At 41.5% G+C, this 16,670-nt stretch overlaps 1 protein-coding gene across 22 annotated transcripts in view; it reads right to left on the bottom strand.

Moving 5' to 3' along the window:
* Window positions 1-16,670, bottom strand: part of ptprda (protein tyrosine phosphatase receptor type Da) — a 482,747-nt gene that overhangs the window by 96,277 nt on the left and 369,800 nt on the right. For all 22 annotated transcript variants that reach the window (XM_088346760.1, XM_088346766.1, XM_088346756.1 and 19 more), the window contains one exon: window positions 4,392-4,537. In XM_088346760.1, the coding sequence (XP_088202886.1) occupies window positions 4,392-4,537 (146 nt within the window). The remainder of the gene's footprint in view (window positions 1-4,391; window positions 4,538-16,670) is intronic.

Below are 16,670 nucleotides of genomic sequence, written 5' to 3' on the forward strand. Positions count from 1 at the left end.
TTACACTTTGATTGTACCATGAGTTCACGTAGTGGCACAGAATGACATTTTTTTTGTTTTTGAGTAATCATATGGACAACACATAGAATGCCCACAAAAACAAACAAATAAATACAGGACGGAATTTGTTATAGCATGCTCTGCGTTGGGTACTCACTGATGTCTAGAAAGCCCTGTGTCATAACTCAAAACTTGAACAAATAAAAATATTCAATCGCACACACACTTTCACAAACACTACTCACAAAGGTATATGTTTGCTTTTGCCATTGTGCCAGCCTAAAAAAAAATGGAGCTACAACGTATGTCCCCGTCAATGGTGTTGTGTTAAATTGCGTAGTAAATTGCTACAAGCTTTTTTAAGTAACAGTGTGTAAATATACTCAAATAGAGGTCATTGTAGCTTAGAATAGAACGTGTTAGTTTTTGGGAAAAAAGACGCAATGGTAGCTCAAAGGATACCACTCTGCTAACTTCAGAAGGTTACTTCCATATTTTGATGAATTTTAGCCTGTAACAGGACATACAGGTTTGTATCAATCCCTTTAAGCAGCAAAAAATACTTAGCAACCTGGATCCACTCGAAACGGCCGAAAAAAGCCCGTCATGACCGGTACAAGCAGGGGACCCACAGTAGGCTTTAATAAGGGATCGGCGAATACAGGGCGAGAGGAAAAAGACAGCAATCTGATGCTCGCTGGGCAGGAGGAGCGGGAAGTCAACGTGAACAAAGCGTGGTCAGAGATCGGAACAAGTCGGGTAGCCTGGACGGAAGACGGAACGTGATCGGAGACCGGAACAAGTTTGGTTCGTCGGTGATCGATACAGGAAACAGAATCAGGCTACTTGTAGCCGGGACAGAAGAACTGAGCTTGGATTGGGGATCGATACATGAAAGAGAATCAGCATATGGCTAGCTGGGACAGGAGAATGCAGCTTGGATCGAGGATCAATACAGGAAACGGGAGCCAGAGTCAAAAGTGCTTGCCTTGCATGCGCTGAGGTTTGCAGACGGACTGACCATGAGTGAATGAGAGTGTTGCGTTTAAATAGGAGGGGATCCAATCAGGAAACAAGCAGGAGCTGGAGCCAAACGAGTGGTTACAGGTGGGGGCAATGGGCAAACCATGACAGAGCCAATAGTTGAAGTTGGTCAGAGCAAGTGTAAAAGGCTGACCTTAGCAGAGGTTAGCATGCTATTTATTTCGATACTTGTAGGTCAAATAATGTGTATTTATTTTACATAGCATAAGGCTCATTTAGAGAAAGCTGGAATTATATTCAGCCATCTTGCTGCTATGAGTGCTCCCCCCAAAAATAAATAAATAAAAAACAACTGCGTGATAGGCTGGGCAAAATACTTTAAGTCTCCTTAATATACTTCCTTGGGCTTTTTAGCACTAATTTTTAGTTACATGAGACAATACTACTCTAATGATTGAATAACAAAAAGAAAAGGGGCTGTTTGGTCTTTTTGACTCTCCGTAGTTTGAATGCTTTCTTGTCCTTTCAGCACTTATTTTCGGTTACGCAACAAAATACAGCGACCTCTAGTGTTCAACCATTACACAGTGTCACTTTAAGTTCATTTTCCAATGAGTGTACATCGTTTTAGATATCACATTTGATCTTAATTCAGAAACTTTCGAACGCCATCCCAACATCTTTTGAGAGTAGTGCACACAAACTCACACATACACACCTATTCAACATGGATAGTCTCATTTAATACAACTTGAAACATTTCTTTGGCCATGCGAGGAAGCTTGCGGTGGCAGAAGATGAAGGAAATGTTTGTGTTGAGGGTGATAAAAGCCATGCGATCTGCTCCAATAAGAGGTTTAAGCCGTCATGGCGTCGGAGTCCCCAAGGCCGGGGCGGGAAATGAATACTGTAATCTTGGCGGCCTTAGTGCATCACTGCTTATAAAATATTCCACGATCAGTTATCTCTGATCACAAATTGCTCCCAGCAGGGGCTGGCAGAGCGGATTTTTTTGTCAAGCCTGGTGGATCTTTTTTTGCCATTATGTCCGCCAAATAGCGAACTCCACTTATGCGGCTGCAATCCATTATCCTCGATCACAAAAATCGACGAGCAAGGAACGGCATAATGAGCTTTTTTTGGGTCTGGCAGCCTTTTTTTTTTTGTTGTGACTGTATTACCGTTAAATATGAACATCACTCTGCAGCTTTAATCCTTTATCCCATTATTCATTTCTAAGGTCAAGGTGTCGTTCTGGCCCACTTATAATAAAATGCATGGCTGTGGACCTAAACCTTTATCCGCGTTTTCTATTTTTTGTTCTTTTTTTTGAGTTAGGGCCAATGATGTGTGCCATGGTGGCCTGCCTAAAATTAACATAACTGCTTAGGCAACAAGCCAATATCCCCAGCCAACTATTGCGGAGAGCACTGGCCAACAGAGCAGTTTGTGTCATGCGCAGCTGTTCTTTTTTGCCGTTCTTTCCGCCTCTAATGAGTGGCACCCATACAGCCGAAACCATTATATCCAATTACATTTTGCTGCAAGAGGGAAATGAAGTAGGCACTTTTGTCAAGAAGTCCTGAAAGGCCTAAAATGGAATTGATGGCTGTGATCCATGATCCCCCATTGGCTATTGCGGCAAGCAAGGCTGATATAGGGCATTTGTTTCAGTCTATGCCGCTAAAGCATGACATTTTGGGCCGCATTAAATGAACTGCACTGTTTCGGCCGCTATAAATATTTCCCAGCTGAATATTGCTCAGAGCGGGGGCCAAGAGAGCAAATTTGTGTCATGCGTGGCAGCTTTTCTCCCATTGTATCTGCCTAAAATGAACGGCATTATCCATGGTCGACTATTGCTGAGATTTTTTAATACCACATGGGGTTCTGGTCCACAATAACCGTGATAAAAGAGGGATTACAGTACACATCTCATGAAAGCTTCACTCAGGGCCAGGGGTGCGGATCTGCGTTCCAGCTGGGATGGGTATGTGATGGGACGAAGTACGCTAAATGGACAAACGTAAAATACTCGACAGCCTTTTGCACCAAATCAATGTGGAGGGAAATGGAATGACTTGGAGCCAATTATGGTTGAGTTTGTCCACATTGTGTACATTTGGGCAAGCTGCCATTGAGCAAAATCAGACCCCCACTTTGCGTGCCCCAAAAATGATTTGCGGTGTTAGCGTGTATGACGAGTTACGTCTTTAAGGTGGCTGTCTGTTAATGGTCGACGTCATATAAAATGCTGGTTAACTATTGGATTGTGTCATTGCTTCAGGAAAATCCAAACATACTGTATCAATTCTCAATAGTTCCTAAGACTTGCGAAAGAGGGTAGCGAAGAATAACCGTTAATACAAATACAATACAAAGGCCTGCAAATTGATGATCGGGACAATAATTTTAAAAAAAGGGGTGATTAAAGCAAATGTAATTTTATCTGTATATGTATATTTATTTATAAAGTTATATAATCAAATGCATTTGTATTATACACAAGCAGTGATGTGCTGTCAAGTAAGGCAAGGGAGGCTGTGAACCACCTATGGTCACCGAAGTATAATATTCAAAATAATCACTAGTTATATTTATTCTGTGTTCAATTATTTTTTCATCTAACTTCAATTTTGTTTTATTTAAATGGCACAGATTGTATTAATACAGTTAGTATTTAACATATTATTGTACTTGGTGCCTGCACGTTCAGAGCAAGGAATGCAATTCCTTGCCGCATGGCAGAGGGCACTAGTGAGATTCTGATTTGGCGCAGCCCCGAACAGTAGAATTGGTGATAGTGTTAGCAGGCTAAGAAAAAGGCAAGCCAGCCATTATTTTTGTTCTTGTTTTTTCTATAATGGGGCATTACCTATCTAGTGACGCTTTGTTCAAACGTATGTAACACATCACTGACCTGAGGATCTGCAGATGTAGAGCAAGGCATAAAACTCTATTGTTTAATGGCAGAGGGCTAAGGTGAGGCCAAGGATTCTGATTTTGCGCACACCTCAGCCCTAAACGTCGTAACACGTTTCACCAACAAAATGTATATATTGCTTACTTGCTATGACAATAAAATAATGAATTAGGATGTAGGTTTATTTATTAGTAAAACTGACTGTCCCTAACTAGACACCAACCATGTTGCTGCATCTAAGTAGTATTTCCTTTTTTTATTTTGCTCTTCAACGTTGTTATCTCAGGGTACCGGGGGGCTTGGAGTAACATTAGTATTCATTCTTCACGACGAAATTTCACTCATAACTGATTTACGTCATAACCTCAGGGGTTTAGACTTCTCTTGTTCAATGGCAGCTTTGGAGCAATGGATGCGTGAATGCGGCAGCCAAAAGCAAGTGTTTAACAGCGAGCATTTTACATCAGAACAATAGACCTAATACCTCGAATCGCTGGTTGCTCACTTTCTTCCCCTTCTTGTTCCAAACGATCTTGGGCCGCGGGTCGCCCGTGGCCTGGCAGATAAAGGACGCCACGCCGCCCTGAACGCCCGTTTGGTCATTAGGCGTTCGTAAAAACTTTGGCGGCGCTGCAGGAGACAGAAAAAAAAACAGAAAATAAGTCAGGAGACAAACTAACAAGGGTTGCATCAATGTCATTTACAGAAAAAAGGAAATTATTGTTCCGGACAGTTCAAACATCCACTCGTTTGATTTTGCAGTTTCAGTTACATGAATTCAAAAGAGGGAGAACCTAGGACATTACACATTTTTTATTGAATGGGGGGTTGCTAAAATATCTGCCATGGGATGGAACCATTACGCTAAAGTTATACAGGCTGATCGAAATAGTAAAAACCAGTCTGGCATTAGTTCCATGCGAATAATCATTTCAATGAAAACTGAAAAAAAGGCTTTTTGAAAAATGATGCATTTCAAGCTGGACTTTAACTTTGGTGATTTTTTCATATATATATTCGTGAGACCTCTGAAATCAAAACAATGCTTTCCATAAACACGAGGGCTCTTTGCTTACAAACTAACATTTTTTTGCAAATACACTGAACTTATGCATGAATGATGATTGAACTTTTCAGCTCTGATGTCTCCAGTGAAGGTATCATATGATTTTGTATATCAGGGCGATCACAAACGTGCACTAAACGTCATCCCTCTCTGCCCGGACTATGACGATGGGACTTTCTTATCCTTTTTAGAAGGAATAAAGCTTTGAAGTGTTAGCAGTCTGTTTGATGTATTTGCTTTTCTCAACACACTGCACAGACACGGCTGCTGAGTCTCACCATATGGACCGCCTCCGCGCTGCTGTGTGGTGTCATATAGGAAGCAAAACTCGGCATGATGTGTGTTGACGAAGATCTGATCAAAGCCATGATTTGTCATCATAAAAAATTCCCACAGGGTTGATATTCACCCAAGAGATGTGCCAAAGACTTTAGAGTGGTTTTAAAAAAAAACGGAAAAAAAAATAAAAAATAAAAAAAATAATAACCATACAAAAACATATTTTTATGTTCTGCATTTAGGAACAGTCCTTTTGAAAACATATTTTCACGTTACAGTACTAAATTAGTTAAAATGACTGTGCATTATTTGTCCACTAGATGCCGTGTATTGAGCTATATGGCTGAAAATGTATGCTACAAAGCACAAGAAAAAATACAAGCTACGAAAACTCAAAACTGGCAAACTGCAACGTTTTTCTTCTAATTATTTCTAATTATGTACTTTTCTCTGTCTTCAACATGGTGCCCACGGGCACCAAGGTGACCCCAAGAACATCTAAGGTACCCTCCGACCTGAAAATAACTCACCAGTGCTGGGTCATTGTGATTTTCCTGATAAAATATGTGTTTAGTAGTTGACTAAGTCTTTAACCCTACTTCCTATAAAAAACCTGGTAATAACATAGTAATAACATGGTATTAACATAGTAACCATGTAACAATAACATACGTATTTTAGAAATGCATATAAAACTGGGTGCCCTTGGTACATTATAAAAAACCTTTTAGTTTTAAAACAGTAGTAAATCCCTGATTTAAATGAATGCACGCTATATGATAGATAAATTATTCATTTTAATTACTCAAATCAGCACTGTTCTTTAAGGAATATTTTTATCACAAGAAGTAAATACACACTGTACCAATAAAGGGGCCTGATGACACACTGGCCATACGTATCCTTATAAAATACATCATATATGAGCATTTATGAATGGATTAACTTAGAACTGGAAGATTAGCGCCTTTACAGTTCACATGAGGGGGGCAGGGGGTTATTTACAGAAAGTATTCTTTTAAAAATATCCCTTATGCTTTACAAATCAACCGTATTTCTTTATATTTCCAAAAGCTACAATATGACAACAACAGGAGTAGAAAAAAATGCTGGAGCGTCAGATTTATTGTGAAGTGATCTCCATCTATCCTCCCTCGGGGGTTGACTGTCCTCCTTTGATCAATCACTGGGCGGCAGGTCATTAGGTAACGCCGACCATCTGAAGTAGCTCATCTGTTTGTGTGTGGCAGCGGGCAACAAATTAACCTGCGGGGCTCGCCGGTAAACAGACGGGCAGCTGGGCCTCTGCACAACCCACAAATTAGGACCGGCGTAACGTCCCCGGGCAATGAAGAGTCTGCGTCCTTCGAGGGCATGGCGGGACCCTGTCCATACGACAGGTGTGGGGCTTCTGAGGTTTTTATTTTTTCAAAATACAGTGGTGCAGTGCCTAGCAATTTTGCTACATTTCAGGCTTCAAACTTAAAGGTAAAAATGACCTGAAGGTATATACATATAGTAAGAATCTACAACATGTGAGATACAATCGATCATCGGAACCATATTATTTCAACATTTTATGTTATCTTTGCAACAAAAAATCTAAAAAGTAGTATTGCAAAACGATTGCTCCTACCCCTAGAACATCATTCCAGTTAGAAATCACATTTCCTAGTAAATCACAATGACCCATCATTGGTGAGTATTTTTCAGAACCTGTCTGTGGGGACTCAGGTGTTCTGAGGGTGCTACTGGGTGCCCACGGAAACCACTTTGGAGACCCTTGATTTATAGCAATGTTTGAAAAATATATTTCATTGTTACCATAACAGTACTGGCACTACAACCATGGACCAACTTACCGAATAAATTGGAAACCAATGGCAAAACATTTATCAGAAATACCTATAAAGAATACCCCTGGGATACAGCGTGATGCGTTACAAGAATTTTATTTTAAAATGAGGAAAACTGTTTTTCGGCCCCTCTTTATTGCATTACCCCACTATACAACATTTTCAACAGTTGTCTGTCCAAGTCCTGTTTTATTTGTAGTTTATTGACTGGTATCTAATTTGTGGTGAGTAGACATAATAACGTATTCTATTGGCTTAAGTTCCTCGCACAATGCCTTTCTCTTACTTTATTCAGTTCAGAATCACAGTGCTTCATAAAAAATTACAAGTCAGCAATACAGTACTGAAAATGACGGTCTACTAGGGACCCTAAGAGCCAAAAAGAGATCCATTCGGGCCCCATTGCGGTGGAATGCTCTTCCCCCTGAAATTCAATCTTCAACCTTAGTGGAACTGTTTAAATCTAGGCTTAAAACACACTTCTGTTCTGTAGCATATGAATAACCTATATTTTATGTTGACAATATTTGTGTATTAGTTGTTATTGCAACATCCATTACAGCCTGATCATCCTGAAAGGGGGATCACCTCATGTGCGGTTCCTTCTCAAGGTTTCTTCATTTTCCTCATGTTGAGGTTTTTGAGTTTTTCCTTGCCCCCATGTAGGTTTTAGATCAGGGGATGGTGTAATAATAGTCTGTGGTTTGCAATAGTCTGTGGTCTGTGAAGCCCTTTGAAACTCGTTGTGATTAAAGGCTATACAAATAAACAAGACTTGACTTGACTTAGTTTTAATACTGTATTTATTCACCATGTGTCTGGGGCTTAGGGAGAAGCGAGAAGATGTTAACGATGGAATTGAAGCTTGTCATTATCAAAAAATACAAGGAAGGCTCATGACTGGCTACTCATGTTAAAAATATAGGCTGAATTTCAATTATCAAGGAGGGATTTGGTCTCCATTGGTCGTGATCAACGAGGGTATACAATATTTCAATTCAATTATATTTTCCAAAAAATTATGAAAATGAATACATTATTAAAAATATTATATACTTATTTGGCAGCACGGCGGCACAGTGGTTAGTGCGTGTGCGGCACAGTTCTGAGGTCATAAGATCGAACATCCTGTGTGGAGTTTGCATGTTTTCCCCGTGCTTGCGTGGGTTTCCTCTGGGCACTCCGGTTTCCTCCCACATTCCAAAAACTTGCTTGTCAGGTTAATTGGACGGTCCAAATTGTCCCTAGGTCTGAATGAACGAGTGAGTTGTCTGTCTTTGTGTGCCCTGCGACTGGCTGGCGATCAGTTCAGGGTGTCCCCTGTCCACTGCCCGAAGATGGCTGGGATGGGCTCCAGCACCCCCGCGACCCTACTGAGGATAAGCGGTGCAGATATTGGATGGATGGATATACTTATTTGAATATAAAAACAGCCCACTTTTTCCAAAACAGAACCTGTACTCTCCTGGTGGTGGCTTAATAATAATCTTATAATATATGGCTTTTTTTTACTCAACTACATTTGTCTTTTTTTCCTGTTGAATACTAAGTTCAACATTCGATCAGTTCGGCCCTATTGTTGTCGACAATTCTTTTGTTTGGCCCCTCGTCGATTTGACTTTGACGCTCCTTTTTTCCACTTGAAAGTGCGGCGGGCTGCTGGATTAATTATCATCCGGCCAAACGTGAGCTAACCCTGCATGTTGAATATTCAGAAAGGAAATGGGACGCCCCCCCCCCCCTCCCTCCGCTGCACAATTCATGCAAATGAAATTAAACATGTCAGTCAGCGAGATGACTTGAACTCGGCTCTCCCGCTACCTCGGAATGGAAGCTAAAGTGGCTTTATTGGCGCCATTTGATTGGTGCGCTTCCACTGCCCCGCCGGGCCCCGCTGATGAATGATGCCGACTTTGGCTGTGAATTGAGCTTGTATCAAAAGAAACTTCTAATCGAGGCCAAAGCTTTTTGCGATATGACGTCTGAAAATGACCAAAAGTGACACAAACGCTTCAAGGGAAACGGAAATCCGCCCGACTGCTTGCATGTCATCGGATAATGGAGGTGAAACAGCATGTTGCTCATTATCCATGGGGACTGGAAAGCATGGCTGGGGTTATTACAAAAAAGTGTAATCCCTCGTTTATCTCAGTTAATGGGGACCATAACCCTGCGTCGTATGCAAACATCTTTTAAATAGTTCCCCCTTTTTTGACATGGGCTCAGCTGCCCCTGACCTGCAACAACAGGTGACTGAAGGTGCTTTTCATTTTAGATGAAAAGGACAGAAAAAAAAGCTGCCACGGATAAAACACATTTTCTCTCTCGGGCGCTGCTATGAGCAATACGTCGACTGGAGTTAATGAATCACAGCCAAAACAGTGCAGTTGATTTTAAGTAGGTCCCAATGACATGCTCCAGTGGATCAAAGTTAAAAAAATAGGCTCTGCCGACCCCTGCCCCTAGCAATAGTCGATCTGTGATAATGGATCACGGCCAAAGCAGTGCAATTTATTTTAAGTAGGCCCCAATGACGCCCTTCAGCGGCTTCAACATAACAAATCACAGATTTTTAAAAGAAAAAAAGTGCTATGCTGGCCCCTGCTCTCAGTTATAGTTGATCAGGGATAATGGATCACGGCAAGAACAGTATACAGTAGAGTCGTTTAGGTGGGTCAGAATGACCAAACTCCTGACAAAAATGCCGTCTGGTGCTCCTTGTTTGCAGCAATATGCGATTGGGGATAATGGATTGCAACTGCACAAGTGCAGTTCACGTTTTGACGGACATAATGGCAAGAAAAACTGCCAGGCCCGCCGAGTACGTGTTTGCTAACAATATGGTATCAGGGATAATAGATCGTGCAATATTTTTCAACCTGGGATGCCCTGAGGCTGGCAAGTCCGAAGTGCAAAATAATGAAGGATTACAGTCCAATAGGTTGAAGTACAATCATTTATAAAAACATAACTTTCTTCAAGAGGAAGTTATGTCCAAATAATAAAGATACACTATGATTCCTGGTGTATGATACAATGACAAATGAAGATCATATCAAAGGACGCAGAAAACCTTTAAATATTTGGTTTAGCCCAGTGGTCAGCAACCACCGAGTTGCGGACCAGTACCCGGCCGTAGGTTGTTCAGTACTAGGCCGCACTTATAGCAAAACATATTGGCTTGTTTTTTTTTCTTCTACTGTATTTATTTGTATAAACAGTAATTTCACTTTTTTCCCCCTCAAAAATACTGAAAGTTAGGTTGCGTGTTATACACACTGTTTTACCTTACTATAATAGAGCAATAAGTTGACAAAAAACGCTGACCACATTTGACCGTTGGTTGCAACGGGAACCAAACCCGGACAGCAGCTGAATCCTAACCACTGGAAAACTAGGGATGTAGTTGACACAAAAAAAGCATTGGATTTTATACCATCATCATCACACTGTTTTTACTCCCAGGTTTACGTTAAACGACATTGTAAGGGGGCATTGTGGGAAATAAGTTAGGATAAACGATGTACAATGTGGTACCATGAGCAAAAACAAAGTGGTGACGGCAAAACATGTAATGCCTTTTCTTTTGTCATATAGAATTGCTAGTTTTTTATTAAGTATGGATTTAGATGTGTTATTATTATCATCATCATTGTTATTATTGTTAATGCTGTTTTTATTATTATCATTTGCAGTAGTAGTAGTTGTAGTAGTATAAGGTTGTGTAAAACTGGTTGAACCAATGTCATATTTCAGTCACTTCACATCTTCAAGCTGATGCTAATGACTTTTGTTGAGCGTCTGTAAAGGTCCATTCTCCCCCCACATTACAAATATGAGCAAACAAACAGCGCAGGGAAAAACGGGCGCAACAAACGTTGCCGTTTTCTCCAGGGCGGTTGTTCGCTATCTGCAGCGTCGAGATAAAAATTTAAAAAAAAAAACTCTTTTGTGACGCGGAGGGAAACAAACTGGGCATTGTGCGCACTCACAAAAGAGGTTTTAGGCGCACAAGAAAGAGAGAGGAGCCGCAGCTTAATTAGAAGAGTTAGCAGCCTGGCGTCACACGCCGGAAAACCTGAATCATAATTCCAATTAGCCGCCAATTGAAAGGGGATTCGACTCATTTATTTGAACGGGAACGGTGAGCGACCACCGACGAGAAACGCTTCAAAAACTAGCTTGCAATACATTATTTGTCTAACATTTTCTCAAAAACCAATACCATTAGTCTATCTCAGGGATTGACAACCCAAACTGTTCAATGACCGATATTGGACCAAAATAAAAACAATCAGACATACGTTTGGAGCCGAAATAAATTTGGAGCTTTACATAAACCTTAAGATGCATATTTTATAAATATAATGTATACATCTATATTCATTCGGAAACATTAAGTGTTTTTGGCATGTTTGTCCTTCTACAGAATTCATTTTTTCCATTATCAAACATCTTTGGAAAAGTGCCAAGGACGCATTAGGTAGCACTAAAAGAGCTACATACGTCTCCTGAGCCGCTTTTTGCCAACCCGTGGTCCATCTAAAAAATAAAAAAGGGTGTTCTCAAATGGTCTTCCTTGGACAAAAAGGGCGTTTATAGGATCTGTTAAAATAGTAATGATTTGGATGTAGAAATATTTGATCGACTGGAATATGGAGTGACAAAAAGTTTGTTTTACCTTCGCATTGGCTAACAGAAACAAACACTACCATAAAAGTTAGCAATGTGTTATTGAAAAAAAAAAATGAAAAAAAGAGAATGGAAGTGACAGTTACTGAAAAAAATGAAAAAAAGAGAATGGAAGTGACAGTTACTTCGAAATAATATATCAGAGACAAGAGATAAAAATATCACTGCTACTGTGTGAAAGACATATATCCTAATTTTTGGTCATTTTATTTTTTTCCTTTTTGCATATTTTACATGGTAGATATTCCCTAAAATTCCCCAAAATTGATAAACAAAAAAAAGGCCACAATCGATTATCCCTGATCCCACATTACCAATGGTAGAGACCAACAGGACTTTTGTTAACCCCAATCCCATATTGCTGCGAGTGCCAATTGTCAGAAGTCACTTTTGTCGTGAGACATTATGGTCTCGCCTGGCCAAAATTAAATGCATAATTGTGCCCACGATCCATTATCACCAGTCAACTATTGCTGAGAGCAAGGATAGCAGAGCACATTTTTATTTCAGTTTGGGCTGCTGAACCGAGCCATTGTGGCCCACCTAAAATGAACAAAACTGCTTCGGCCGCGATCCTTTATCCCCAGCTGACTACTGCTAAAAGCAAGGATAGCAGAGCACATTTTTATTTCAGTTTGGGCTGCTGAACCGTGCCGTTGTGGCCCAAATGACCCAAATTGTTTTGGTAGCGATCCTTTATCCCCAGTTGACTACTGCTGAGAGCAGGGGCTGAGAGAGAAAAACTCACAAAATGGCATTCCTTTTGGCCGTGATCCGTTATCCCCAATACCATATTGCTGGAAGCAGCAACTGGCAAAATACACTTATGTAGTTAGGTGTCCTGATTTTTTTGTTACCACTAGGAGCTAAATAGCAAACAATGTCCCTTTGAAGCATTTTCCTCAACATCCACAACAAATTATTCTGCGTGCCAAAAATGTAGAAATATTTTGACCCACAACAGAAATTAACTGTTGTAGCCACGATCAATTATCTTCGGATGATTATTACTGAGAGAAGGAGGTGGCGGAGCACATATTTGTTTTGGCTCCGGCCGCTGAAGCATTTCATTGTGCCCCTCCTAAAATGAACTGCATTAGTTGGCTGCAATACCTTACTCCCACTCAACTACTGCTACAGAGTATGTTCGAGACAGCAAATTTGCTTTACCTATGGCAGTTCTTTTGACGTTCTTTCCGTCTAAAATGAACACGCTTGTGCGTCCGCAATCCATTATCCCCAGTTGACATTTGCTGCGGGCAGATGCCGGCAGAACGCATCTTAGAAATAGGGGAAGGCAACTTTAAGGATGTTCTTATATCACTGAGGGTTCTGGTCCCCAATAGCCACTATAAACGAGGGATTACAGTATTCTAATCAACTGACACGATCTTGCGTTTGTCTTTGTCTTGGATTTCATAGCGCTCATCATCCGCTTCAAAAGGAATATGTGACACTCCTGTCCCATATTCAAGACACTGACAAACCTCGCGATGTGTGCTAGAACCCTCTCACTCTCTGTGAGATGTTTGAGGGAAAAAAGGTAGTTGCATCTTCTCACATCTCCATCCTGCCGTCCCCGTGGGACGCATTAGCGCGCTAGCGGGATCGAGTTTGTCACTTAATAAAATGGCCTCCACTCAAACAGATGGCTTTAAAAGCTGCGAGGAGACACGCTACATGAAAAGACTCGGCTTCCTCCCGTCAGGGCGGAAAGCAAACGCTAACATAAATATTGAAGAGCGTCACCGTTGAGACGTCGGGACAGCTGGGCTCAAGTTTTTCTTCCGCCGCCGAAGGAGCGCTTCTTTCGTTTTGAATTTAGGTGGGGGTGGTGGGTGTTTGGAGCGATTTTGGATTTGTTTGTTTTGCCTCTTTAAAAAAGAAAGAAGAAAATAGATAAGTCATTCTAATTGTGCAAGCTGCTTGGTAGGCAGCGCGGTCTCTTGGCGCAAAAAAAAAAAAAAAAGTTAATTATCTGATAGGATAGGCAGCGGCAGCCCGGAACGCAGCAAAGGCATTTGTGTTCATTTCGTTATCCACTCGGCAATAGAACGATTCATTAAACTGCGCAAAACCGACGGCACTTATCTTGCACGGGCTGAACACTTGCAGTCGGGAAAGAATAAATACATATATGTATGTATGTCGTACGTTTATGTCAGTTTATGCTTTAACATGCTGAAATGTGTTAGAAAACAGCTGGGTGTTTGAGATAGGTGCTGATCACAGTATTCATCTCTAAATAAAAATGTAAGGGAAGGGTCTTTGTATTTTGCTTCGATATGCTTCTTTAATGCCAGTTACTACCATATTTTCCACTCTATAAGGCACACCAGATTATGAACCACACTCCCAAAAATGTATTTTGTCATATATTTTTTTATACATACAGTACAAGTGCTTTTTTCCCATTTTTTTTTATCCAAAGACGTTGAGTGTGCATGCATGTTTGTCTGACAGCATACACCAGCCTATTACAGTTGCGCACGCAGTCATGCAGGCGGTCACAGCCACCCAATACACGCAGACACAATCTGCCCCATAGAGCCCCTTATGTTGCTTTTCCACTACACTGTTCCAGCGTCTTTTGGTTTCCTACTATGAAAAGGTACTTAGTTCTTGGTCCCTGGTCCCACCGTTTTTGGTACCTCCTCTATCGAGGTTCCAAGACTCGGTCCCAGGGACTAAAAAAAACACTCCAGTCACTGCAGACCACTGATTGGTCAGCATGGATCTTCCCTGACAGCTATATCTAAAACAAAGCTTCCATTGTGTGTCTGCGTATTACCTGATTAAATAAACTTTTTTTTTTTTTCAGGTATAGCTACTTGTTTTTCGCCCCGTGGTCAGTTGGTGAGGTGCAGTCGATACAATGCGCTGAAAAAAGATATGCTTAGGAACAAAGATTGTTTTACTATATTCTATTTTTTTCTGAATGTGTAAGTAAATTAAGAATACATAAATCAGCAAAATTATGTGCAAAATATTTGACTCAATCATTTTTGAAGTTGAAGCTTACTTTCTTACAGTTGATATTTGTATAACATATTTCTAGTGAAAATGTTCAAATAATACTTGACGTGAGCGGAAATGATCTGCCAGTGGAATATTTTTTACAACATTCTATCTTCTATTTTATTTTTATTAAGTAAAATCATTTGTTTTCAGGTTAGCGTGTGTGCGGCACAATTCTACGGTCTTGGTAACCTCCTGTGTGGGTTCAAATACAGCTACTGGACTTCCTGTGCGGAGTTTGTATGTTCTCCCCGTGCTTGCGTGGGTTTCCTCCGGGCACTCCGGTTTCCTCCCACATTCCAAAGACATGCATTTTAGGTCCAAATTGTCCCTAGGTGTGAACGAGCGAGCGAGTTGTCTGTCCCTGTGTGCCCTGCGATTGGCTGGCAACCAATTCAGGGTGTCCCCTGCCCACTGCAATTGGCTGGCAACCAATTCAGGGTGTCCCCTGCCCACTGCCCGATGATTGCTGGGATGGGATCCAGCACCCCCGCGATCCTACTGAGGATAAGCGGTGCAGCTAATGAGATGAGATGAGATTTGTTTTCATTTATCTTATTAATTGTTGTCATCCTAGAGATGTCATCAAACAATTAATTTTTTTATTTTTGTGATGCATCTTGACGAGATTATAATTTGCATATGAATATGGTAGTCTCCTGCCACTTATTTGGCCGGACTTTCGATGAAAAAAAAAGACACGCTTTTTTGCAAAGATAACATTTCTCACGGTTGCCCATTGCCCTCACTTGGCCCCGCCCATTTGGCGCCAGCTGCGGCTCGTTACCAGATTGGCTTCCCTCCTATTTAAGCTCAGTGCTCTTACTCACCCCTTGTCTGTCCATCAACGAACCTCTCCACCCGCAAGACGTGTGTTTTGACTCTGTCCCATATCTTGCTTGTGAATCCTGTCCGGTATCGATCTGACTTCAGTCCCCAGTGTCTGGTATCAATCCCGTCTGTCTCGTCCTGTCCGATATCTGACTCTAGTCTCCAGTATCGGGTATCGATTGCATCTGTCTCGTCCTGTCTGATATCTTGCTACAGTCTCCAGTGTCCGGTATCAATTCCGCCTGTCTCATTCTGTCCGATATCCTGCGCCAGTATCCGGTATCGATCCCGTCTGTCTCATGCTGGCTTATATCTGACTCCAGTCTCTAGTATCTGGTATTGATCCTGGCTGTCCCGTCCTGTCCGGTATCCACCCCGTCTGTCCGTTATCTGCTTGTGTATCTGGTATCCATCCTGTCTGCCTCTGGATTCCTGTTTTTCCACGCCAGACATCTGTCTTACTTCTTCCGCCCAGTGATCGCCAAATCACTGGCGCTCGTGTTCACACGCATGACTGCCCCATTCCCGTAAAATAAAGCTTGTGTGATAACGTTACGCATCTGGGTCCTCCTCCTGTTCTGGTTCTGACAAAAATTGGGAAATTAGCAATATAAAGTATATCAATCCTCAACTGTCCTAGGCTAACAGTAACCGAAACTATTTGAATTAGCGCCGGAATTACCGAGACTGTCGTGATTACCTAACCGGAGTCACCTGAGGTAATCAGCTGGTGTGCTGGAACGCGATCTCTTGATTGGTGGAAGTCTACTACATAAGCTGTCAGCGTCCAGAGATGGACGTTCGAGTGTCTTCCTCATTTCCTGAGTTAACCTCCAACATTCAAGGTACCACAAGTCCATGTATATTCCAAGTCTGATTCTCGTTGCCTGACCCCTGTCTGTTAAAAGTTTACGATCTACTCTTCCGTCCCGGCCACCGACTTACCTGCTACGTTTCGCCACGCGTTATCACCACGGAGTTGCCATATCGTCCCAAGAGGCTTTCCACTGCCAAGGCTCGA

The sequence above is a fragment of the Urocampus carinirostris genome, chromosome 11 (genome assembly GCF_059441175.1).
Source record: "Urocampus carinirostris isolate Australia breed hairy pipefish chromosome 11, RoL_Ucar_1.0, whole genome shotgun sequence".
NCBI lineage: Eukaryota > Metazoa > Chordata > Actinopteri > Syngnathiformes > Syngnathidae > Urocampus > Urocampus carinirostris.